The sequence below is a fragment of the Telmatherina bonti genome, assembly GCF_933228915.1.
Source record: "Telmatherina bonti genome assembly, chromosome: 13".
NCBI lineage: Eukaryota > Metazoa > Chordata > Actinopteri > Atheriniformes > Telmatherinidae > Telmatherina > Telmatherina bonti.
The window spans coordinates 32,728,491-32,754,032 of NC_136611.1; the positions used below are offsets into that span (position 1 = coordinate 32,728,491).

The following is a 25,542-nucleotide window of genomic DNA, read 5'->3' on the forward strand; positions in this document are numbered from 1 at the left end:
ATCTCAGTAAATCTGCTTTGTATCTTGAGAATATAAGGCGGTTTTTCTTTTTGTGTGAAGTGCCGTGGGGACCCCTGCAGCTGTACCCAAGTTGTCAAATGCTCAGATTTCCGAGCACTACTCCACGTGCATAAAACTCTCAACTGAAAATGTAAGTGTGTGTGTACGGGTCAGACTTGTTCATACAGTGTCTGTATTCCTTTCATTGGCTCAAAAATGTTTGTTTAACGACAATAGGAATGTGATTTTATTCCTCCCTTTTTCTATTTCTGTACTTCTGTGTCTGTTTTTCTTTTCTTCTATCTTTTGTGGTTTTTGAGGGTAGGGGCAAATTAATATTTAATTTGAAAAATGTTTTTTAAAAAACCTGTGATGCAATACTTTTCTTTGTTTGTTTTTATAGAAAATCACCACCAAAAATGCCTTTGGTCTGCACCTTATTGATTACATGGCAGATATTCTGAAGCAAAAGGACTCTGAACTCACCAACTTTAAGGTACGTCTTTGGAATCCACTGAAATAACATTCTGATATCATTTCTTTATTATAATTATTTTCTTTGCTGATTGTTTTTATTCAAGTTGTCGTAGCACAGAGTTTGAAGTGAAAAATAAATAATATGTCTGAAAAATTAATCTTGAAGTTATTTTATAGCCGTCAGGCAACAATAATCCAAATAAACATCTTGGATTGGTGCAAGAAATCCTGAAAAACCTTGTGAAATTTTTCTTTTAGTTAATGTAACTGTAGGATTTATTTGATATGAGTATCTTTTTTTGTCACAAGAAATAAATTTACTTATTTTGAGAAAGCATCAGAGCTTAACAAAAGAAAAATAAGCTCCAGATGTAGAATGGTCAAAAACAGTATTATGTTATGTATTTCATGTTTTATACGAAGGTGGCAGCTGGTACGCTGGATGCCAGTACAAAGATCTATGCTGTGAGGGTGGATGCTGTTCATGCTGATGCCTACAGAGTGCTGGGTGGTCTGGGGGCCGAGACAAAACCTGGAGAAGGTGAGACTCTTCTCCAAAACACCAGATTATTTTGTATCAATAGTTCATTTCCTCATCATTTTTCCTCCAGAATAGAAATCCTGTGACTTTTGCTAATCAAATCAAATGTGTGAATAAGCAGATCATGGTCTGAAAGAAGAGGATGGGGGCGATGAAGGGGCTCCAGGAGGTGAGGCGGCTGCCAAGCAGACAAAGAAAAGGAGGCCTCCAAAGAAAACAGTGGAGCAGAACCTGAGCAACCTTAACAGTGCAGAGTCGGAGAGAAAGTGTGAGGTATCTTACGATGCTTGGTACTTTCTAACTGATTTAAATGTTGTGTTTACGTACTTGTGGTGTGCTGTCTTCTCACAAAATGCTCTTTCAGCCTGTTATATGTTGTTACAAGACCTGGATAAGTTAGGCTCTTAGTCTTAAATGCAGCTCGGTCGTGCACAGAGGTCTCTTTACGTTGCTTTAATCGGCTCATATCCACCAGATCTCCGTGTCGTGACTGATAACTTCCTACAAGATTAAGATCAGTAATTAGACATGGTTCGCTTGGGGGTATTTTTTTTTAAGTCACCTCTGACTTCACCCTTCCTAAAGTTCCACCTTTGCAAGGTTATTGAATGAAATTTCACTCCAGTTTCTTTAAGCATGTTTGTGTCTCTCTTCCAGGTGGACCCCATGTTTCACCGAATGGCCTCGTCGTTTGATGAGAGCAGTACGGCCGGCGTCTTTCTGTCTGTTCTCTTCAGCGAGGACAGTCGCTGTGAGCTGCTGTTTCCTTCTTACATGACCCTCCTTCAGTCCAGATCCTCTTATTCTCCTCCACCTTCACAGGAAGTCCCCGCATCACCATTCATGGGTAAAAACTTTTAACCAAGTACAAAAGTGTTTTTCTTTTCACCACTGAGCCATTAGTAGAATGTTTGTCTGAACTTTAATGCTACTTAACTTTTTTGTCATCTTTGGGACTTTGCCTCTGTAGAAATGCTAAACCTTGTCTTTTTAAATGCTGTGATTCTTCCAGCTGGATTGCAGCGTTCCCAAGAGAAAAGCTCCATTTGTCCGTCCCTTCAGGACTTCTCCTTCACCAGCTGGAACCCTGAACAGGTCAGGCGTGAGCAATCTTAACCCAACTTTATTTATAAAGCCCTTTAAAACAACCAAAGTTGGGACAAAGTGCTGTGCATCAGCCAGAAATTACCAGATAAATAAATAACACAATAAAACAATAGATCAGGAATTAAAAAGGAATTTTTAAAAAATTATAATAAAACAAAATGAATAAACAGTAAATAAAACCAAAACATAGCACACTGACCAGAAGCAGACTCACACTCTGTTAAAAACCAAGGAATAAAAATGGGTCACAAGATACGTTTTAAGAATGGACAGTCTTGTCTAATTTGGAGGGGAAGCTCATTCCACAGTTTAGGACCGACAACAGAAAATCTCCGTCCCCTCTGAGCTCCGTTTGGACCTCCGTACGTCCAGGAGCAGCAGGTCGGCTGACCTGAGGCACCGAGCAGGAGTGTGGGGGTGAAGGAGGGGCCAGTGGCACTGGCAGCCAGTGGAGGGAGGCCAGGGTGGGTGTTATGTGCTTCTTCTTTCATACTCCAGTTAGGAGGCGTACAGCTGCATTTTGCACCACCTGGAGACGTGCGAGGAAGGACTGGCTCACCCCAAAACAAAGGGCGTTACAGTAATGCAGCCGAGATGTAATGAAGGCATGGATCACGGTTTCAAAGTGCTGTTGTGTGAGAAAAGGTTTGGCTTTAGCCAGGTGTCTGATGTGGAAGAAACTGATTTGCCGATCCAATTTAAAACCACTGTCCATCCTGAAACCCAAGTTTGATACTGTTGACTTTAAAAAACTTGCCAAAGGGCCTAAATCAACAGGCAGGGACTCAGGAGCGCCACTGGGACCAAACACCATGACTTCAGTTTTTCCCTCATTAAGATATAAAAAGTTAAGAGCCAGCCAGGGTTTGATGTCTTATAGACGCGCTGTAAGAGCTGCAATGGAGAAGGCATTTTTCTTTTTAAGTGGCCATGAAATGTGACTGTCTGCACCGATGCAAGTTTCCTATAGATGCTCAAGTCAAATGCTTTAAAATGTCTTAAATAAACATTTAAAAAGGAAAAACTCATCATGATATTCAGAATTAAAGATTTTAATTTTAAAAATTCAATCAGCTTTACTTGTATCGCACCACTTTACAACAATCTTCTCAGGATACTTTACAGACACATCAATCAGAGCCAACTCATAATAAACAGTCCAGACAAGGAAAACTAACGAATTGCGTTAAATCTATACTTTGGTCCATTCCTCCATGCTGAGCTGCACCAGGTCACAGTGGAAAGGTAGAAGAAAATACCATTTAACTGGAAGCCAGTCCCATGCCTCGACTGGTTGGGGTGGAGAGGACAGGAAGGAGAGACACACATGCATGGCAACAGAAAGACCTGCAGACAGAGGAGAAATACACTATTGATGCCATTTTAACAAAACTTTTATCATGTGTGTGTGAAATAAAAGAAACAAGTTTTTATGACACTCTAATTATATGTTAAAACAACACAGAGCTGATGGCCACTAAAGCAAACTGTGCAGCAGGACGGTGGCTGTATTTCACCTGCACTGTTGTAATCTGAGCTCATTTGTTCTGGTTGTTGGTCTGGCTGCGTGTGTACATTAGTGATCATGAAGCCTGTGAAATCCTGAACATTTTCTGACTTTCCTTCACTAAACAAACCACTGTGCCTAAAAGTGTCCTATGGAGAGAAAGGGGTAAATGTAGATCAGGTTTCTCTTTGGTTCTGTTTCTGTTCTGTTTGTTTTAGACAGAAATGTTACTTCAGACCGACACCCAGTGTTTTTTATCATTAAATGTTGGGCATCAGTCGCCTTTGTAGTCTGTGTGCTGTGGCTCAAAAGGTTTTTAGGACCTCCACTCAAAGTGATGTTTGGTTGTTTGTTTTCAGACCATGAATCAGCTGTTGGGGAAGATGAAGCAGGGTGAACACGTGTTTGATGTGAATGCCGAGCCTGAGCCAGAACCAGAGGAAGATGACTGTCCTGACTTTGATGCCGACTTTGAGGACGGGCCAGCCGACTGTGAGGAGGGATCCAAGGAGCACAAGGAGGGCTGTGAGGCCTCTGGCTCTGGCAAAGGACGGTAAGAGTGCGGGTTGTGCCACGGTGCTTCTGTGGTTTGTCCTGCAGAAAGGTTGAGTGCAGAGCCTGATGGATCAAGTGATCGAAGAAATTAGTTTTTTAAGAGGCAGTGCAAAAACCACATCAGTCATGCTCAAATTCAACATTTTTTACAGGGATTGTAAAGTAAAATCAAACTGCATTTTTTTCCACCTCATCTCCAACTAGAGTTTTCCATTTTAAATCTTATCAGGGGTGATGTAGCTGCACCGCCTTATGTCACCAGATGAAAAGAGTTTTAATCAGTCAGAATATACAATAACAAAAGACTCAAACTCACAGTCCACCTATAATAATAATAATAATAATAATAATACATGCGTGGTTTGTCTGTTTGCACATTGAATGACTCTTGTGTTCACTCAGGGATATCGTTCCCATTGGACAGGGAGACATCGCCACCATGTGTTTGCAGCTGTCCTCTCAACCCAGGGAATATTCCTATTTCAGTCCGAGGACCATGGCCGCCTGGGCTGGACCTGGATACTGGCAGTTCAAACCGAAGCACAAGTGTGAGTGAAGTGAATGCTTTTGCACACACTGTAAAGTCCTTTAGTGTTGAGTGATAATTATTCTTTTTCTATTTTTCTGACAGTTTTGTTGACGGACACAGTGTAACAAAAACATCTTGTTCATGTAGCTGTGATGTCCTCGCGTGAATCTTATCAGGGAATTTATAGTTTGTCTAATCAAACTTCCCTTTATATGGTTCAATTGACAAGCTTTTAAATGTTCATGGGCATGAATCACATCTTTTTCAGAATTACATATCTTTATTAGAGGGACGTGATGTGCAGTCGAACATTTTTTCTCTTATTTAACCAGATACAAACCTCATTGAGAGATAAATCTGTTTTCCTAGAGTGACCTGGACAAGAAGACAATATAAGTGCTCAGACTCAGAGTGAAAATGATAAAGGTTAAAAAGTAAAGAAACGGAAAGTTTCTCATATGACTCAATGTCCTGAGTGTTACGGCCCCCGATGGAGTTTGTCCAGGGGTACAAAGGGGTGGCAACATTAACAAAAGAAAACCAGAAAGATGCACAAAAATGAAGGCTTTATCTAGGACCCGCTTGTCCTTAAAAACCATCCAGGTATAACCAGGTGTATCCAATCTCTCAGGTGATGATGGTTTGAATGGTGATCAGCTAGATGACAGGCCATGGGCCGTAATACGAGTTGTGCCCGAGTCAGACCATTTTGAGTGATTCTCATCACTCGTCGGTCATTTACAGGTTTATATACTCCTCTGATGGGACTGGAGCCTTTCGGTTTCAGTAGGTTCGATAGAAAAGCTTAAAGTTGCATTTAGAGGAACTAAACGCTTTTCCCACAACTTCCAAAGCTAATGAAACAACGTAAACTTACATTTCTGTACCAACAAGCTTCTGTCGGTCGCGCCCTCAGAGTTTTGCTGTGATGCGACCACATCAGGGCTGTGACGATACGCTTTTGTACCTATTCGATTTTTTTTTTTTTTTTTTTTTTTTTTTTTTTTTTTTTTTTTTTTGGTGCGTATGTTCACACAAATTGTTCATCTACGAGAGCGTGTATTAGTAGAGGCCATGATACACTAATGATAACAGGTATAAATGCAGATATCATTTTGGGCCAGTAAACATCTGAAAATGCTACGCAATGTCCCTTTTAAGATGTTGCACGTCAACACAAGCTAAACTATCCCATCGCAAAACTTGAACCAGTTGCCAGGAGACGTGACACAACTGGAAAGTTGGACATGTAGCGCCACGTCTCGCTCCATGTTCCGTGGCGGTCTTCCTGCCTCGTCTTCTGAGGCTCCCTGATGTTTGTTCAGACATTCTGCGTTTTTAGTTTTTTCGCCTGCAGAACTTTCTACTTTTCTACTCAGTCCATTTTAACTTCAGGAATCGTTTCAGCAGAGCAGAAGTTTCAGACTCCAGAAATCCCAGTTCTGTGGAGATGAAACGTCCAAATGAGCAGAATGTAGCAGAATCACCTGATGTGTGTTCATCCCTAACAAATGTTGTTGTCATGTTTAAAGCGGTTATAAGAAACATTTCTGGTGTGTTTAAATCTGTTTCCTTTTTTCACATCAGCACTGAGCTGCCTAAGTTTACTTCTTCATGGCTGTGTTCAGTGCAGTCGGTGTTGCTACAGAGAAGTTTATTTACTTAACTAGCTGTTTGCACACATACACAGAGTTACTTGGTCTTTGATGGGGCTAATGCGGATCTCTGCATCAGACAGACATAACTTCATCCGTCCAGCGCCTTAAAATAAGTTCTGAAAATCTCAGCGTTAACCGTCTGAACGGAGCTAATCCTTAAAATATTTGCAGCATGTTGGAGCAGACTGAATGTTTCGTCTTAGTGGGGTTTGCACACTAGCTGTGCTTAAAAAAACTTGTTTGTTCTGTTTAAGAAAAAGAAATTAAAACTGATTAATATTAAATATGACGTCTCCTCCTGCGTGTGTGCACAGTGGTAAGTACATCTCATCCCTGTTTTTCTGTCTGCAGTGGATCATTTGCCTGACAAAGAGATACGAAAAAGGAAGCCCAAAAAAGTCTTTGAGATAGACTTCAGTGACGACGTCAACTTTGACACCTATTTCCGCAGCACAAGGGTAAAAAAATGCTTTCTTCTTTTTTTTTATCCAGAAGGACGGCTTAAAAACGCCAAATAATTTTCTATTCAGCCATGCGGTGTGAGCTGACTGCAGGAGTGTTGAATTGTTCTGTTGTTGTTCTGACCTCATTTCAGTGGATGTTCAATTACATTAGAAGTAAGTAAATAAGTAAATGAAGTTTTTTTTTTTTCTTTCATGGTAAAGGAAAGTTGTACCGTTGTTCTTAATGTTTCATAGTTTGTTTTAAATTTGGTTTCACTGGAAAATATTGAAACACTGATCTAATAATCCGGTGATGTTAAACAAACTATAGAAAGTTCAATTATTTTAGCCTGATTATTAAATATCTAAATTTTCATTTGGCTGCAACAACCCTACATGTAAAGTGCCGTAATCACGCCCCCACCTCTTTGTTTATTTTTATTTACCTATCCTTTTGTAACGAATCGGTGGCTGTGTTTGTCATGCATGCTTCATATTCTGCAGGCTTGTTTACCAGGAGCAATAAAACAATAAAAATATGGCAACAATAAGGCTATAATTTGGCCCTTTTAGTGTGGTAACCATAGCAACACAGCATTTTGTGTTGAGTGGATTATATTTAATGCAGCTGCTGTCACTGTTACAATGTTTGGACCTGCTTTCAGGTGTTTGTTGACCAGCTGGATGTGTGATTAAGCTTTCATGTCTCCTGTTGCTCAAATGCTGAAGCAACACACACAACAGCACAACAGCAGCGCAGATCAGGATCAGAGAGGCAGCGTCTGCTGATCAACCAGAATTACTCTTTACTCTCAACCCTGTTTGCGTTTTGCTTACGAAACAGATAAACAAATAAGCTGCGGCCATTTTCCTGCCTCAAGGTTTTAATTGCCACAATGTCTGGCATTTGCTAAATGGAGGCAGCTTGTTGTTGCTTTAAGACGTAACTCCAAACCACCAACAGTGTAGCAGTTCTAATTTAATCTAGTATGTAAGGAAAAAACAATCTCTAAAAATAGTCCAAAGTATGAACATGCTGGAAATATGGAGAATGCATGTGGACTTTTTTTCTTCCCAGGCTGCCACCACTAACACCAAGTCTGCACTCAGCAGCAGCAACAAGAAAACCACTCTACCAGCAGATTTCCAGTTTCCACCAGAGACGCTTTCACAGCTCAGCCTCAAACCCTCCAGCTCGGTGAGTCCCAGCAAGTCCTGTCAGACCCCACATCTGGTGGAGACGCGTCATACTGACAAAACTCAGAAGACAGACGTCCTCACAGCAGGAGCAGAGCCTGTTTGGTTGTCTGTACCACTGAAACACATCATGGTTGTGATAGACGTTTAGAAAAACCATTGGTTTTAGTGACTTTCTGTTTACATTGTGCTTTCATTTGGACTCTTCTGATGCTTCTTTACTCCGGAGTCGCAGCTTATTCCAGGTGTTAAAACATGGAAATGTTTAGATCTGTTGACTGGGACCACATTCAGAACGAGTCGGGTTCTGTTTGAAAACATACGTCTGATCTTTGTGTTTTATCTTTTTTCCTCAAATCTCTTCGTGGTTTATGCCTGAATCATGTTATTTAATTCAAACTTTGACTATTTTAAACCAGCAGTTCCTCGTAACAAGAGATTGATGATAGATTGATGAGTAAACCGCATCTGATCCTCCACACAAACAACAGAAAAGCGTTAAGCAAGCACCATGCATGGTTAAAGTGCTACACATGCAGCCGTTTCCATGTTATCATTAATGAAAGATTGTGATGTGATAAGACGGATTCTTTGTATTTTTTCTAGTTGAGTCAGGAGGGACAGAAGAGGCTGTCTGGAGAGCTTGGAGAAGGCATCGGTGATTATGACTACAACAACGCCAACGACACCGCCAACTTCTGTCCCGGCCTCGAGGTCTGAAACCGTCATGTCATCTAATGTTTATCTAACTGGGTTTAACTGATGGTTTCTGCTCTGATGCTAGTTTCTGCTGTTCTTTAGACCAGTACATGTTGCCTTTATATAAACTGTGTCCAGGTTCAGGTTGTTTCATTATCTGAGCCTAATTAAATAAACCAGATTGTTCCTTTTCACAGCAAACACATAGTTTGTTTATGTGCTCAGGCCAGCAGCAGCCACGTCAATTCTGCACCCAATTCTGCTAAAGCAGCTAAAAAATAAGAATATAAATAAATCTAAATATTCTCTTTTTCCGTCCTCTCATCCTTGATGTTCTGCCTCAGGGTGGTGAAAGTGATGATGACGTTGAAGGATTTGCCGGTTCAGACGATACTCAGCCTTCAGGCGACGCCATGCCGCCGCCGCCGCCCTCACAAGACCTCGGGGACGTGTCCACGTACGGGGAGGAGGATCTGGTACCTGAGCCACACAGAGTGAGTAATCCCAGATTTCAGTTCAGCTCCAGATTTCAGTAGATCTTGGATTTTAGAGACATTTTTCACCTTTTATTGTTTCATTCTGAGATTCTGAGACATCATTTACATGTTTGTTACAACGAACAACTAAAGCAGCTTTATTTAACTCTAAAATCTTTTATTCCAGTCAGAAATTTCTTCAGTAAATCTGTAAAGTTTATTTCTTTCTAATACCAATTTGAAATATTTTGCTTTGCATCTCCGAGTTGGGAGAGTGCTCGTCAGCTGTTTGTGACCGCAGCGTAAAACCTTTCATGCTTTTTGAAGGAACTTGATGTAAACATTTATTTGTCTGGTCAGTGACCTTTATAATGTGCCTGACTAATATAAGACTCAGTGCTACGCTACCAGTCTCAGTTGTGGAGGCACTGGTACAGTTGTCTTCTGGAGGGTGTGTTGTTTACATTTATTCTTACTGCGCTATGTAAGTTTTTATTGTTTGTTCTGTAAATAAAGTCTGTAAATAAAGTTTCTGTCATATATTTACAACAACCTACTGTATTGTTTGTTTAGGTAAACAAAATTGAAATTAACTACGCCAAGACAGCAAAGAAAATGGACATGAAGAGGTTGAAGAACAGCATGTGGACCCTGCTGACAGACAGTCCAGAAAAACCAGCACAGGTAGAGCACGCTCGCCGCACGTTTGTTTATTCAGTCATTTCTTGTCGTAACAAGACGACAGATTAAGGAGCAAGTGCTCCGTCAGGCTCTGAGTTTGTGTGTTTATTGATCTTTGTCTTCATGTTCACAGCAGGTAGAGGAAACGTCAGAAGTGTCTGGAGAGAAGGTCTTCAGTCAGACCACAAAGCAGCTGTTTCAAAGGTACCAGCAGACCTCCTGCCACACTCACGTAAAATAATATTCAGAGAAGTGTTGACTGATGGCTTCTTGCAAACTGTGTCTGCTCCAGATTGCCAAACACAATGGCTCAGAACCTGTCGGTGCCACTTGCATTTGTTGCTCTGCTTCATCTTGCCAATGAAAAGGTGGGTGTAGCGTGAACTCTGCCTGGATCTTCATCAGCGAACGCATGATCACGTTTAAAGTTCTGCAAAAGTCCTGGAGAGAAAAGATTGGTCCTAAAACATGGGAACAAATGTTGATTTGTCAAATATCACAGCGCTGATTCTGTTTATGTGTTCAGCACCAGTTCACAACAAGGTCATCTCAAGATACTTCAGAATGTGGAAAAACCGGTCCAGATATGTTACGATGCTGGCAAGAAGCATTTATTCTTTATTTTTAGCGACGCCAGGACAGCGCCAGCTGATTTCCTCCTGTTAACAAGCACAAGTTGTTTTATTCTCATGACCCGACTGCTGGAAAGTAAATTAGCATTTACTAAACAAGCTTCTCATAAAATCATTTCATCTTATTCCTCTAAAAATAAAGCCCAGATTTCAGAGCTTCCATTGTGCATCTAATTTATACACTTATCAGTCCTAAAAGAGTTATTTGATCCACCAAAAATACTTGGGAGGCGCTGCAAATGTCCTTTTAAACCTGGGTTTGGTAATCTTACTCAGAGACATGTTCCTCTGGGTGAAGTGGTTCATCGTCCTGATAGTAGACTATACATTCTGTAATCATGAACAATAAGAAATATAGTTAGACCCCTCAGTTTACTGTAAATCTGTAAAAACTCTGAACAATCCAAACATTTGGACTGAAATGGAGTTGTTCATTTCTCATATTTCGTAAGCTTCTTTTCCCGGCTCCCCTCCTCCCCCTCCCTCAACTTAATTACTTTTAATTACTTTATTCTTTATTTCAGACCCAGAAGGATCCATATCACAAAAAAACAAAAGAAAAATTTTTTTTAAAACCTGTCCATAACTATTTAAGTTATCTTGAACACAAACAGATAAACGCCGGTAAAAACATAACCGTCTTGGTGGAGGGAAGAAAAAAGCCTTGGATCACACCAAGGAGCAAAACCAGAGGGGGAGGAGCCAAGACAGGGCGCCACGTTCACATCCTGCTAGCTCCCCAACATTACCTGCTCCAGCTTTAATGAGCACATCTCCCACTAATCAGCCTGGAATGAAAGGGATGCGGACATGTTTACACTTCCAAATCCGAGAGACAGACCGAATCACCAAATCTGTTGCAACTTTATCAGCTAATGATCTAAACGCTGTTCTAGTTAGACACAGAAAACTCCAGGTTCAGGTGCAGGATCGTCCTCTAGACTCGGTACAGCTGAGTTTCAGTTGGGAGGAGCCACTATCTTCCAGACTGAGTTTTGTGTTCATGGTGTTCATATTAAAATGAATTAGACCTGCATCAGGAATTACTGACGTAGAAGAAAAGACAACAAAGAAGAAAATCTCTGTCATGTGTTGGTTAATGCAGGGCTTCTGTTTCTACCACATGACAGTAAAACACAGAGCTGCATCACATCCAGCGTCGTTGGCCTACCCTACCCTGCTTTAAACAACTTTCAGAGTCTTTAGTGTTGTCAGACACTCGTGTTGTTTAACATGTGATATGATCAGTAGTTGTAGTGGACTCTGAACTACAAGTCCTGCTGCGTCTCGGGGTCACACAGTACCAAACTTTATCAGCAACATTACGAAGCAGCTCCAGGTCTGACGCAGAGAAACGTTTGTCTCATTCACGTCACACTGAGATACAAGAGGCTCCAGTCAGTGCAGACGATCTGGTCGTTAGAAGAAGAGCCGTTTCTCACTCGACTCTGTGGTCTAACAGATGTTTTACTCTTATTGTTTCCAGAATCTGGAGCTGGTGAAGGTTGATGACATGTCAGATATCATCATCAGACAAGGCCAATGAGGAGAAAAGCAACGGATTTTTATTTCCTTCCTTTTCTACGTTTTTCCTGTTTATATTCAGCCTTCCTCTTCTAAACTTTCCTGTTTAGTCTTTATGTTTCTTCTCTTTTGTAGTGTAAATGTCAGACCACGTCAACACCATGAAATCTGCTTTTAATCTTTCTGTAACAGCATGTTTGGATTTTTACTCTCAACCTTTCAGTGTGATTAAACTGTTCCACCATCGCACAAAAATTAAGCGTATATTTCAAAAGAAATAAAGTTATTTTTTTTCATAAATGTGGAGCAGAAGTTAATATTTTTCCCACATGAATAATGGATCCATGAATGTATGAAAGTATTTTCAGCACATTTGTGGAAAAACGTGTCATTTAACAGCTCTGATTGCTTTTGCAGCTCCAGAGCAGAGTGCAGCAGCTGCTGGGCAGGACAGCAGGCCGTGCACGGTGTTTGTTTCATCTCCACCTTCCTGGATAGACTGGAAACCGGTTTCTGCTGGGCCGAGGCTGCTGACGGGGTGGGACATGGTGTGACATCACTTTGACAAAAAGCTACAGAACAAGAAGGAGTTGAGCGAGCAGAGAAAGGTGTTAAAGTCATACAGTCTGAGGAAGCTTAGTTTATTTATATTGAATCAAGCAGAAAATCATGTTTTTGTTTTATTCCACATGTCTATCAGTTTCACCTGGAAGTATTTTATCTGCAACATGACCTCGAGCCACTGTTGGCTCAAGGAAAGGGCTGATAATGCAACAATGAACCTGAGCAGTGACTTGCAAAAAAACTTGTACATAAGGAAGTTTCTGTGTAAAATAGCCGCTGTAAAGACTGAAGCAAACGTCCATTTCTGACGCATTTTAACATCTGTGTTGCTTTAAAGTAGACGTGTTCATCTGATCCTCATTAAACACTACTAACTACGTTTTATATTCTTTATAATGTGGCTATAATCTCAGTGGCGGAGTGTATGCTGGTTTCAACTGTACTAGTGATCACTGTGTTTGATTGTCTGGTTTTCCTCACCGACCTTTGAGCTTTATAAACATTGAAAGTGACACAGCACACACATCAGCTTTTACTTCAACCAGGAAAATTACTAAACACTATAGGTTTGTATGATTACTCAGCGAGTACACTGAAAATCAGCGTGTGATGGGAGTGTCTTTACAATGATGTAGAACAGAGATACACTCGACGCAAGGGGATGAAAGGTGTGTGCAGGTTATTGAAGCGACACATCTTCAGTGATGACTTAGCGAAACTCAGAATCATTATTTAAAGACAGAGCAAAAGGTAAAGCCCGGATTAGCATGGCTTTTAATATAATACCCTGATTTACCCCTCCCAGCTACAGTCCAATTCTAACAAATACTATGTGTAAAGTGATCATTGTCTGGTAAACACATGTAAATGCAGCGTCATGTACTTTGTCATAATGCAGTATTCATAGAGTATCATCTTGCAAGATGCTTTTGTTGATCATAATAGTTTCAAGTGATGAATATTAACATTTTATAGACAGGATATAAATTTATACAGGATACTTATATACTACTGCTCAAAAGTTTTATATTGGTATATACATATATGTAAATATAGATATATGGTTATACACAAATATATGTATGTATATATGATATACATATACACATGTATATATGTATACATATATATATATACACACGCACATCTCTATATATATAGATATATATATACGCACACATATATCTATATACACAAACATTTTTTTTTTTTTTTTTTTTTAAACACACACACACTGTGGGCCCCTTAACCAGCACAGAAATATTAGTAAAACACAGGAACTAATTTCCCAACTAGGCTATCCAATAAATGCAGAGAGAATAAAGTTATATTTAAACCACAGACTAGATTAAAAAAGTCTGAAGTGTTGCTGTGGACGTCTCTGCGCATGCGCAGTGGTGTATTTGACGCTCAGCGAAGGAATTCATTAAGAAGAAGAAAAAAACCAGGAAGTTAAACCGAGGAGGAAACGTAGCAGCTTCGCAGCAAACTTCTAAGTTTTAAAACAGTTTTTAAGGTTTTAGATAGTAGCTTAAACTACAAGTAAAGTTGATTCACCTGAGAGTGACCAGAAGTTATTTCCAACAAGATGGAAACTGATCCGGTAGGTGATGATGATGATGGCTGAAGCTTGTATTGTTGATTTGTCTTCCTGAAAGCCATTGCTGAGAGCCTGACATGCGACAGGTGTATTTACAGAGAAAATAGGTTTAATGTTAAGTTAGAGAAAATGTTCCTGGTCTATAAAAAGTAACATATTTCAGCGCATTAACTTTACATGGTTTAGAAAGTTCCTGAGTAGCCTAACAAACAAAATGGCCTAATTACAGTAAATGCCTGAAAAATAAGACAAAAAAGTTTGTCACGTGGCTTTTTTCTTTGCTACACAGACGCTAAAGAACTAACTTCATATAAAGGCTTTAAGTTCTTTGTTAAAAGTCAGTTTTTAAAACCTAAAATGCTTGTTTTTAACATTTTTAAACCGTGTTATATCAGAGGCTTTATTTAGCATCTGTAGCCCACCTCCTTTATAACTCTCATTTCCCACCTGTACAGGTGGGTCTAATAGAAAGGTGACATAGTATGCGTCATGACGTGTTTGAGTACAGGTGGAGCTCCCAGGTATTTAAGTATTTATATTTCTTTAGCCCACTCATGTTGCTCTTAGCATGTTTAAAACAACATGAGTCAGAATGAAGATGTTAAAAACAGGTGAATTATGTTTAAATGAAGGTTTTTTCCTTCTTTTTCAGAGACTTGCACGTATTTTCTTCAGTAAATGATCAGTTTATGTTTTTTCTTAACTGCTCAGTCTACCAGAAATTAAGTTTAAGAAGGATTTTTATGTATTTATTTTTATCCCTACTTGTTGGGTTACATGGGATCGATTGTATTTTCTGGACTCTTTGACACTTAACAGTAAGAAACTATTGAATATCTGGAAAATGTTGCTTTTTTTCTGCTGAACTACATGAAACCAATCCAAGAAAACTTGAATCATGAAGTGGTTTTTAACTTTTTTCCCTGTTTAGTTTTTTGTTTTTTTTTCTGAATGAAGATGTTAAAAATAGGTAAATAATGTTTAAATGAAGGCCTTTTTTCCTTCTTTTTCAGAGACTTGTACATATTTTCTTTAGTAATAGATTTCACTGTCCAGTAAATGATCAGGCTATGTTTTTTCTTATCTCCTCAGTCAACTAAAAACCAAGTTTAAGAAGCAGTTTTATGCATTTATTTTCATCCCTACTTGCTGGATTACATGGGATCGATTGTATTTTCTGAACTCTTTTGGACATTAGGAAAACTTTGACCTGTGAAACTATTGAATATCTGGTGGTTTTTGTTGTTGTTTCCTGGAAAATGTTGCTTTTTTTTTTCTTCTGAACTACATGAAACCAATCCAGGAAACTTAAATCATGAATTGGTTCTTAACTTTTTTTTCTCTTTTTTTAAATTTATTTTTTCATTGTTTTATTTGTCATAACACTTCTGAAAGCCACGGCGTGCTGCGCTAATCCTGTCACACACGCTGGAATATCAGAGAAGTTTGACATTTGAATAGATAACACGCAGGAGGTTTGGATTTCATGTGGTTAACCTGCATAAATGAAATCAGCCATATTGCATTTGAAGCAGCAAACGTCATCACTGGAAAGATTAAATGATGTTTTTAACTATATTAAAATGTCCTCTAGTGTTCTCGGTCTCTACCAGCTAGATATTTACAGGGCTTCCCGTCTGTCAGGCAAGTTTTCCCTTTTAGCTGGAGGTCATTCTTTATGCACTGTATGAATAAGATACTTGCTGCAGTCGTTGTGTGTGGCTTTCATGTAATGACACATTTCTCTGCGTATACTTGATAGCTGTTGGCCTTTATGTTACTGAACCATGGTACAATGAGATGAGGAACGTGTAAGTTGAGATATAATCGTGTTGGATGCATGATGATGGGGAGGCGAACAGGAAACAGAGTCCATTAAATTCTCCGGGAAAGAACAGACAATGCTGCAAACATATTTAGTGTTTAGAAGAGGTAAGAAGGGAAAGCAGCAGGAAAGGACATGAGTTGCAGCTAAACCAGCCTGGTTTCCAGGAGACAGCGTTGTTTCCAGGCTGTTGCAGGCTCGTGGGACGTCGCTGTATGCACACTCACGCTGCACGGAGCGCACGGCGTTCTGGATAAACAAAACAATAAGCATGTGACCAAAGCATCAGTTCACTGTCAGACGTGGAAGAAGCCGATAAAAGTTCTGATGTTCGAGCCAACGACGCTGGATGTGATGCAGCTCTGTGTTTTACTGTCATGTGGTAGAAACAGAAGCCCTGCATTAACCAACACATGACAGAGATTTTCTTCTTTGTTGTCTTTTCTTCTACGTCAGTAATTCCTGATGCAGGTCTAATTCATTTTAATATTGCACCATGAACACAAACTCAGTCTGGAAGAAAGTGGCTCCTCCCAACTGAAACTCAGCTGTACCGAGTCTAGAGGACGATCCTGCACCTGAACCTGGAGTTTTCTGTGTCTAACTAGAACAGCGTTTAGATCATTAGCTGATAAAGTTGCAACAGATTTGGTGATTCGGTCTGTCTTTCGGATTTGGAAGTGTAAACATGTCCGCATCCCTTTCATTCCAGGCTGATTAGTGGGAGGAGATGTGCTCATTAAAGCTGGGGTAGGTAATAAAGGTGGGAAAATTTAATCGAAATATCGACTATCTGGATTTGTTGCTCCACAATTTTAAATTCTGTTGTTTGATTCAAAAATCGTTTGGGTTTTTTTTCAAAGAAATGAAAATAATACATTATAAAATTTTGTCATTTTTATCGTTTTTATTGATTTTTTTATTTTTATTTTTTTACTTCTTACTTATTGGCTTCTTGGGCATTACAGCCACAGAATGATGGTCTGCTTACTGTGTTGTTTTTCTTATTATTGAAATCAAGAAAAAAGACGAGCAAAAAATGTTTTGTTCATTTTATTTTTTATTAGTCTACAAAAATCAGCAATATCGAAGAATCGTGAGAATCACAATTTAAATCGTATCAGCACCCAAATATTTGGAATCGAATCGGGAAGAAAGCATATCGTAACAGCCCTAGTAGGTAATGTTGGGGAGATAGCTAGATGTGAAAGTGGCGCTCTGTCTTGGCTCCTCCCCCTGTCTTGGCTCCTCCCCCTCTGGTTCTGCACCTTGCGTGATCCGAAGCTTTTTTATTCGCAGCTTTTTTCCACCAACAATTTTCTCTTTCTCGGCTGTTTAGCAGGAGGAGGCAAATAAACCGAGCCGGGTCGGGAAATCCTTCTTGCATTTTCTCAGCCATGTTTGCCTTCCGAGTTTCTTCTTCACTACTTTGTATTTTCATCCTAACATGCTGTTTATATGCAGGGTGTGGCTGTCAGGTATGCGCTGCTGGAGGGGGAGGAGGGGAGCCGGGAGAAGAAGCTTAAGAACTATAAGAAATGAACAACTTCAGTTCGGCCCGAACGTTTGGATTGGTCAGAGTTTTTACAGATTTACAGTAAACTGAGGGGTCTAACTATATTTTTTATTGTTCATGATTACAAAATGTATAAACTACTATCAGGACGAGGAACCACTTCACCCAGAGTAAAATGTCTCTGAGAAACATTACCTTCTATAGCTTTAAGTCAGGATGAAACCAGCTAACATGGATATCATATTACCTTTATTACCAGTGTCTTACATCTTGCATAGAAGCGTTTCTCTGCTCTCCTGTAACTTCATCAATTTGACCCAAATACCACATTTTGAAAGGTTTTTTTTTTTTCTTTGCTTTGAACATGGAGCCCTTAGTCAGATCAGAGGAATGCAACAACTTTACTTAGACTGGAATATTACCAGTAAACGATTTCCAGCTTAGTTTTAGATGTTTTTCAGTGTTTTTAATCTTATAAGATTGTATGTTATATAATGTTAGTGTTGTTTCAGTAGAGCTGCTTATGAGAAATTTCCACCCATCGCTTCATTAGCTCCTTTAGCAGAAGTCTGGGAAACATCCGATCATCAAGTTCAAAACCAAGCAGGAAGACAAACAAGGCGGAGAAAATAATGAAATAATGATGTAATTATACCCTCATGACAATCCTGAATATTTATCTATAGAGCAGTTTGATTATTAAACATGTGTTCATCTCTATATTTCTACCTGTGTACCACTTTTGCATTAGCACAATAAACCTGCTCATATGACATGTGGCATTCAGCTCTTCAGGGCATTTGGAGCCTCACATCGACGCTCTTGTGGTTGGGATCTTACAGATCTTGTAAGAATTAAGTTTCCATGTAATTTAACTTATTTCAAACTGCAAACCACAGACTAAAGTGTCTGCAACAACCTTTCTCGTACTGGGATTTTATTTTTACTCTAGGTGTGATTGACATAACACTGCATGTCATTGATCAGTGCTATTCAATTCAATTCAATTCAACTTTATATAGCGTCAAATCACGGCAATGCCATCTCAAGACGCTTTACAGACAGGGGAAAAAAAACTTCATGAAAGCCAATTCATAACAGCCTATTTAAGGAAACCAACAGTTTGGGTTGGAGGCTCCATTAATCTTACCGTATTTACGTTTAGCCTTAGTCAGCAGTTTCAAATACGTGAAATTAGCTTCAACTGGGGCTTTTTCTGGCTGTGAAATGACCAATGACTCCCTGTCAGATTGGTTTCAGAATAAACGTCATGTAAGATATCTAAAGCTTCAGAAGGTTGATGTTGCTGTAAATGTAAAGCAGCTTATTCCTGGAACTTTACACACGGTCCTGTTTTTGGCTTTAATGTCTGTAGAATGAAGATCATCTAGCATCGCGCAGCTACGCTACATGCTAATAAAAACCTGCAACATGAAATGCATTTGAGCTAACTCAGATTTCTTTGGCTGTTCCTCCAGGAGCTCGGAGGAATAGCAGAAGAGCCGGAGCCCAGGAGCAAGGTGGACGATTTGAAGGCTCAGGTAGATGGAGTGAAACACATCATGACTGAGAATGTGGACCGGATCATTGCTCGCGGAGAGAGGCTGGATGACCTCATGGGAAAGTCCGAGGATCTGCAAGCAGGGGTCAGTGCAAACTTTCAGTGTTTGTGTAGAAGTGGGTTCGTTCTGTAGACGGTGTTCCGTGTTTGTGATTGATTAGTTTAGCTTGAGAGAGTTTTTGTCTGAACCAGTACAAGAAGTCAGTACAGTCTGGTGTCGGGACATGGGAGGACATAAACGAGATGTGGCCTTTGTCTTCCTGTAGACTAAACTTTTAATTGAACGTTTTTATGAAGGCGTTCTTCCATCTTCCGCTTGTTAAGAGAATGAGCTCATTAGCCCAGCAGCTTGATGGCCGGAGCTTGCATTGCACAAACTTCATTAAACAAGCTCACTTCAGTGTGGCACACTTCTTACAGCTGGGCGACATGTCCTGAAAATAAAATCAGTTTCATTCCCAGCAGACTTTGTGCTACATGTTACTTTTATCCTGATAAAATGACTGGAGGGTGGACAAATCTCCCATTCTAGGGGAATAATGAGTAAACCTGACAAAGTTTCCATCTGGGCTTAAAGTTTAGAACCTAATATAAGTCTAGACAATTTTTTTTTTAACTATTTTATTTAATTCTTTTATTTTATTTTTTATTTTTTAAAAATAAAAAATATTTTTTTGTTATTTTTTATTTCTTATTTTATTTGATCAATACATGCTTTTTTCAAAGCCAGACTGCTATTATAATGTTATTTTTCTAAGATGTTTCATATTCCAAGCAGCTGATTTTCCTTTTTAAGAAAAATCTACCTGTTTAAAATTCACACATCTCAGCAGTTTCAAACTCACTGGAAAACAATAAGCGCTTCCTCTCTGAAAGGAAATATATTTTTAATGTTGCTTTTAAAAACAGAATTAATGCAGGTTTGATGTGATTTCTAAACTGATCATCCCTAATTATGTAAATCTCAATAGGTTCAGTCTTGACTTTCTATGAGTCGCCCTGCAGCATGTCTACAAAGCTCTGAGGGTTGATGGGGGGTGTTGTGGGGTAAAGCACCACCCTTGTAAGTTGGGTACTTTACCATCCTGGTCCATCACATAGATTAATGAGAGAATATGGACTTTTGTTTACTTTCTGTCATGTGGTTTCTGTGGTAAGTAAATAAAAGGAGGGAAAAGCCCGAACAGTCCAGATGGAGCTGCAGCAGGAAGCTGAAGAGAAAATTGATTAAAAGTCATCAAACTCATTTAAACTAATTAAGATTTATTGATAAGTTTGGAGCCTCCAAGCAGCAAAGCAGTTGTGATTAAAGTAAAACTTTTATTTATTCATTCATTCATTCCCTACTGTAATACATTGGGACTTCCTGTCAGGATTAATCAGCTGTTTAGTCCACGACCTACTCAAGTATGATTCCACACAGCACGACCCTTCCCCTCCAGGCACTGTCCCACATGGTTCTTCATTCCTACGAATCATATGTTTGATCAGGGTTTATTGATACTACTGATTCTGCCACAATATGACTGACTTGATTCAGGATCCAGATATCACTATGAGAGCATTTCAAATAACACATTTACCTCCATTCATATTTTTAAAAAAAAAACACTTTCCAGTTTGTAGACATTAAAGGTTATTACTCTTATTTAGAGTCTAAAACTTTTTTTTATTTGCAAACAAGTCATAATAATGAAAGCAGAACATTCTGACTGGATCTTAGTTACACGTCACATAGTAGGAAAACACACAGTTGTTCGTACTACGTAAGGGCACCTTAACGGGACTTTGGCTTGATATTATTATTATTATTATTATTATTATTATTATACAATGCTGCATAATTAGTCAGCTTTATACATTTTCAATGAAGAAAAATATGTAATTTTTTATTTCAGACCAACATATGTAAAATAAAACTTGCAGTTTACCAGCAGCGCCTGAGTTGTCCTCACGTCTTCATCTTCATGTCCTCGCTCAGGCTCAGCATTTCAAGCAGACGTCTCAGAAAGTGGCCCGTTCCTACTGGTGGAAGAATGTCAAGCTGATTGTGGTGATCGTGGTGATCGTCCTCGTCATCGTCCTCATCATCGTCCTGCTGGCCACCGGAGTTATTCCTGTCAGTTCGTCCGTGGGGCCCATAGTTGGTCCCACGTCCAAGCCGTAAACAGAGGCACACGCACCATGTACAGAAAGACACAGTGAAATAAACAATCACACCCCTGTTGCACATTATAAACTAATATATAGACTGTAGCAAAGAACTGTTTGGTGAAATATTTAATAGTCTTTTTTCTGGTTCCTTTTGCTTTGGTTTCAGCCACTTTAATGACACACAAAGCCCTTTGAATCAGTTCCAGCACAGCCATTCTGAAATTGGGGATCATTTTAACAAAATCCTGACTTCATAGTATTTTTTTTTTTTTCATCCTGACAAATGGGGAGTTAGATGAAGATTGTGGAAATAATCTGTTACTTTACGTTACAAAAGCCTGCTTGTAAAGCTTAAACTACTAGAAATGAATTGACTTGTTTTAGGAAAGGCCAAACCTTTGTTGTTTTTGTTTCTTCCATTAAAAGTGCCTTTAGTTTCTTCACATTTGGGTTGTTTAGAATAAAAGTGGAAGTGAATGCGTGTACGTGGCTCTGCTTTAGGGCTGAAGCTGGTGTGTGTGTGTGTGTGCACAACCATCTGTTACAGCAGGTCAGTTGCGTGTGTTTGGAGTCCGACTCTCAGCAATGAGTCGGATTAATGAAACCAGATGTGTTCAGATGTTTAGAGAAGAAAATGAGCGGAGGATGAGATCCTCTATTTAGTGATGTGGCTCTTCTTTCTTTCTTTCAAACACGCCTCTCTGGCGCTTCATGTAGTGAACATGCCACAGGCGTCAAGCTGTTAACACACTTCTGCTGTAGAGAGTAAGGGACTTCCATCCTACCATCCGGAGGACATCATTAACATTTGAGCTGCTGTTACGTTACTCTGCTAGCTTCAGAGAGTTCACAATGCTTCCTGTATATAGTGAGCGTTGGCTTCAGCCATTAACAAGTCTGAGTAAAAGTGTTCTTTAGAAGAAATTAGCTTCATGATTTATAGTATTCTCATACATCTCAATCAGTTCATGTTATTTCTTTATAAATAATCAGAAAATGGTACACTTCATTTTATTGTCTAATGGTTAAAAAAAGAAACCGTTTCCTGTCTTTATTTATTATTTTTATTTGCTTCTGGGTATCAGTAGTCTGACACCTGTTATCCTGTTGCATGTGATCCTGGTTGGTATGCTGTGTGGTGTGTAAGAACACAATCAGATTAGAGTTTATACAGGCTGCAGTGGTTCTGTCGGGTTTGTTCCAGGAACACTTTCTCCACTCTTGTCAATTTACCATCTCCCAGACCACCAGGATGCTGTACCACCACTGTATGATGCAGATGTTTCATGTGCAGAATTTGTCAACGGCTTTATGGGATTTAATGGTTTTAATGTTCTGGTGAATGAAATAAATAGTATTTACATCAGCTGGGTTGTTTGTCCTCATTGGTTTCACAGGTTTCTTAAGTTGGAGATCAAATGTAGTGTTGTTGATTTTATTCAGATTTTTGTTAACACAAATAAATAAAATGTGCTCTGATGCAGTCAAAGATCTCCCCCATCCCACCTCAGCCCCCAAGTTTTCAATAAAGATCTGAGCTTTGTACTCATCAATAGCTACAGTCTGAACTTTGTCTAGCAGTCAAAATGAAACAAAATGTCTTAAAAACATTTGAAGTGGTTTAAAGGTAAAACGAGCAACAACAAAAGTTGTATAAAGTATTCAGAACAAATAATGCACTATATCATATTGTTCTTTTATTGTTTAGAGACAACTGAAATTGCAGAGACTGCAACACACAACAGTGGGAGGATGTCACAGGGTGGTTTGAGTTTTTCTTTTGTTGTTTTTATTGAGCATGTTTATTTATTTGACTGTTTCTATGCAATTGCATGTTTGGTTTTATCCCTATTTTTATTCATGATTGTTTGACCCTGCCTCCCAGTGTTGTGATTGATCGCAGGTGTGTTGACGTTGAGAGAAGGTTCAGAAACCCAGTGACTGTTGAGCGGCTCGTAGATTGACGTGTGGCGTAATGGAGTGACACAATCCAGGAATAGCTAGTTCTGACAACGCCACCCAAGGGAATTTCACTCCTGGGAAACTCCTAATCTGGTATCCACTGATTTGGCTCACAGGTTAGTTACACACATTGGCATAGACTGTTCAAGTTTAAACACGATTTTTATTTAACACAAAACTAAATCAGGTATATTAAAATAAACATTTGAGCTAAACCAGCTCAAATGTCAGGAAAGAGGCATGGCCGCAGCAACATCTAAACGAAAACGGGAAAACTCACAAACTAAACCACCAGTGCACTGCACACCAACAAAACACTTGAAGAAAACCTCCACCAGGGGAGGGGATGCTGCTTCAGGCCGACCGTACCTGCACAAGAAAATAAAGACTTAAAACCTACACAACAATCTAAACAAATGCAAAAAGTAGAAAAGGTGTAAGTAACATGACTAAAAAACTATTGAACTTTAAAATATTTAAAAAATTCATATAAAATACCACTAGATGAAAATAGAGAAAATAAAGGCAGTGCAACATGTGGCAGGACTAGCTTCACCATTAGGCAGTGTTTTGAGGTGTGTAGGTCAGATGACTAGATGACATAATTTTTGTTCTTCGTTTTCAGGGAGGAAGAGTTATGAATGACTAAACCAATCACACAGACTAGCGAGAGACAGGCTTATAGATCTACATATTATGTCTATGTTCAGGCTAAAGTTAACGCAGCTAAGGGCTAACAACACCAGTGTAGCATATCTAACCTTAGCTGAGCTGCTGGGCGATGCAGGTGCATGTGTACGTACGTTTTCAATTGTAAAAGCAGCATCACTGGGGTTTTAGGAGTGGGTTTACTCAATGCTGACTGAAAAAGAAGTGGCTATACTCCGTATACCTGCCTATACCCTGGACAACACCACTGGGCTAGAGATATTGTGATCTACGGGGAACATGTAGTTAACCGACTGAAATAACAAGCCTTTTTGATCATGAGGAGAACTATAAAGACTTCGTTGGGTTTGATTAAACTTTTCCAACAGAAAAATTCTGGTCCTGAAATGGTATAGCTATGTCTCCAGATCTGAAGCCAATGGAAAGTCTTTGGAGGGAGCTAGAACTCTGTGTTACCCGGGTATCTGTTCTGCCCATTTGTTATGGTGTGATTATGTTCTATGCAAATTGCCAGTAAAATGTCATCTTGTCACCCAAAGACAGGCTTTATTGAAAATGAAGCTACAGAAATGCATTGAAAAAATAGCTCACTTAAATAGTCTAAATTTTGTGGTTTTCCAACAAGTCATTAGTTTTAACAACCGATTTCTGAATTTAACAAATGGCACAAATGTTTTCTGCAGTTAAATAAAAGCTTTGTGCATCTAAAAATGTATTTTGACCTGTAAACAGCATAATATTTGTTTTCTTACCATGGCAGAATGAGGTCATTTGTGCCAAGGGTCAAGTAGTGCCATCAGTTTTAGAATACCAAGAAGTTGGTCATTTGACCAAATAGTTTTGTTTGTTTGTTTTTTCCTTCCCATGCCAGGTTCAGCATTGCCATATCAGGACTGATGATTACAATAAAAATAATAATATTCAGAATATCAAGGGCAGCCATATATATGACATCTCTCCCTTGGTAGAGCAAATATATCTGACTAAATATTGCCCATTCTGTATGTTATGATGCTGGACAGGACAGGGTTAAAAAAAAAAAAAGCACTAGAAAGATGTTCCATGCATGAGAAACCAGAACTTGTTGTTAATCTATAACTAAAAACGACGATTTAAAAGATGCTTTATTTTAAACCAACATAAAATAAATAAATAAATAAACTGATCAATAAAGGACAATGGACAGTCAGTTACAACCAGACAGTCATGATCTGGTGTTTTGCTAAAATTTCAAAATGTCATTCAAATGAATAAACATGAGCCGGAACGTAGATTAACATTTACCATCTTTAAAATGTTAATGTGAAGCATCATCTACTTATTTATTTACAAGTTTATATCTTCCGAGCAGTATTGCTACGATCTGAGTAGTTTTGCATAAAAAGCTCAAATTAGAGCTCCCACTGCAGCATCTTGTTTTTTTTGTTTTTTTTTTCAACTTACTTTATGTTTCTGACAAATTTATATCTTAAATGCTCCTAAAAAAAACCTCCTGTGCAATACAGCGGTTTTATGCTCCTGCAATTCACAGACTTACCACAAGATGGCAGCGGAGCGTCGGACCTGAGACTAGAGGGGTCAGAGGGGATTCCCAGACACTTTAGTTTCTAGTCTGTTTGTTCACATTAATGCAGCTACAATCATGCAACACAAAAAAAGGAAAAC

At 39.1% G+C, this 25,542-nt stretch overlaps 2 protein-coding genes across 2 annotated transcripts; both read left to right on the forward strand.

Moving 5' to 3' along the window:
• Positions 1 to 433: 433 nt before the first annotated feature.
• ncaph (non-SMC condensin I complex, subunit H) lies at positions 434 to 12,048 on the forward strand (the record flags this gene model as incomplete). Its single annotated transcript, XM_079250950.1, has 15 exons — positions 434 to 496; positions 901 to 1,018; positions 1,140 to 1,291; positions 1,676 to 1,865; positions 2,031 to 2,113; positions 3,992 to 4,185; positions 4,590 to 4,735; positions 6,726 to 6,832; positions 7,896 to 8,015; positions 8,621 to 8,728; positions 9,058 to 9,207; positions 9,763 to 9,873; positions 10,004 to 10,074; positions 10,163 to 10,238; positions 11,989 to 12,048. Exons 1-15 carry the CDS (start codon positions 449 to 451, stop codon positions 12,046 to 12,048), a joined length of 1,734 nt encoding a protein of 577 aa, XP_079107076.1. The 5' UTR covers positions 434 to 448.
• A 1,970-nt stretch (positions 12,049 to 14,018) lies between these two features.
• vamp8 (vesicle-associated membrane protein 8 (endobrevin)) lies at positions 14,019 to 22,603 on the forward strand. The gene is made up of 3 exons (XM_079250763.1): positions 14,019 to 14,193; positions 19,010 to 19,177; positions 21,074 to 22,603. Exons 1-3 carry the CDS (start codon positions 14,179 to 14,181, stop codon positions 21,257 to 21,259), a joined length of 369 nt encoding a protein of 122 aa, XP_079106889.1. The 5' UTR covers positions 14,019 to 14,178; the 3' UTR covers positions 21,260 to 22,603.
• Positions 22,604 to 25,542: the final 2,939 nt, after the last annotated feature.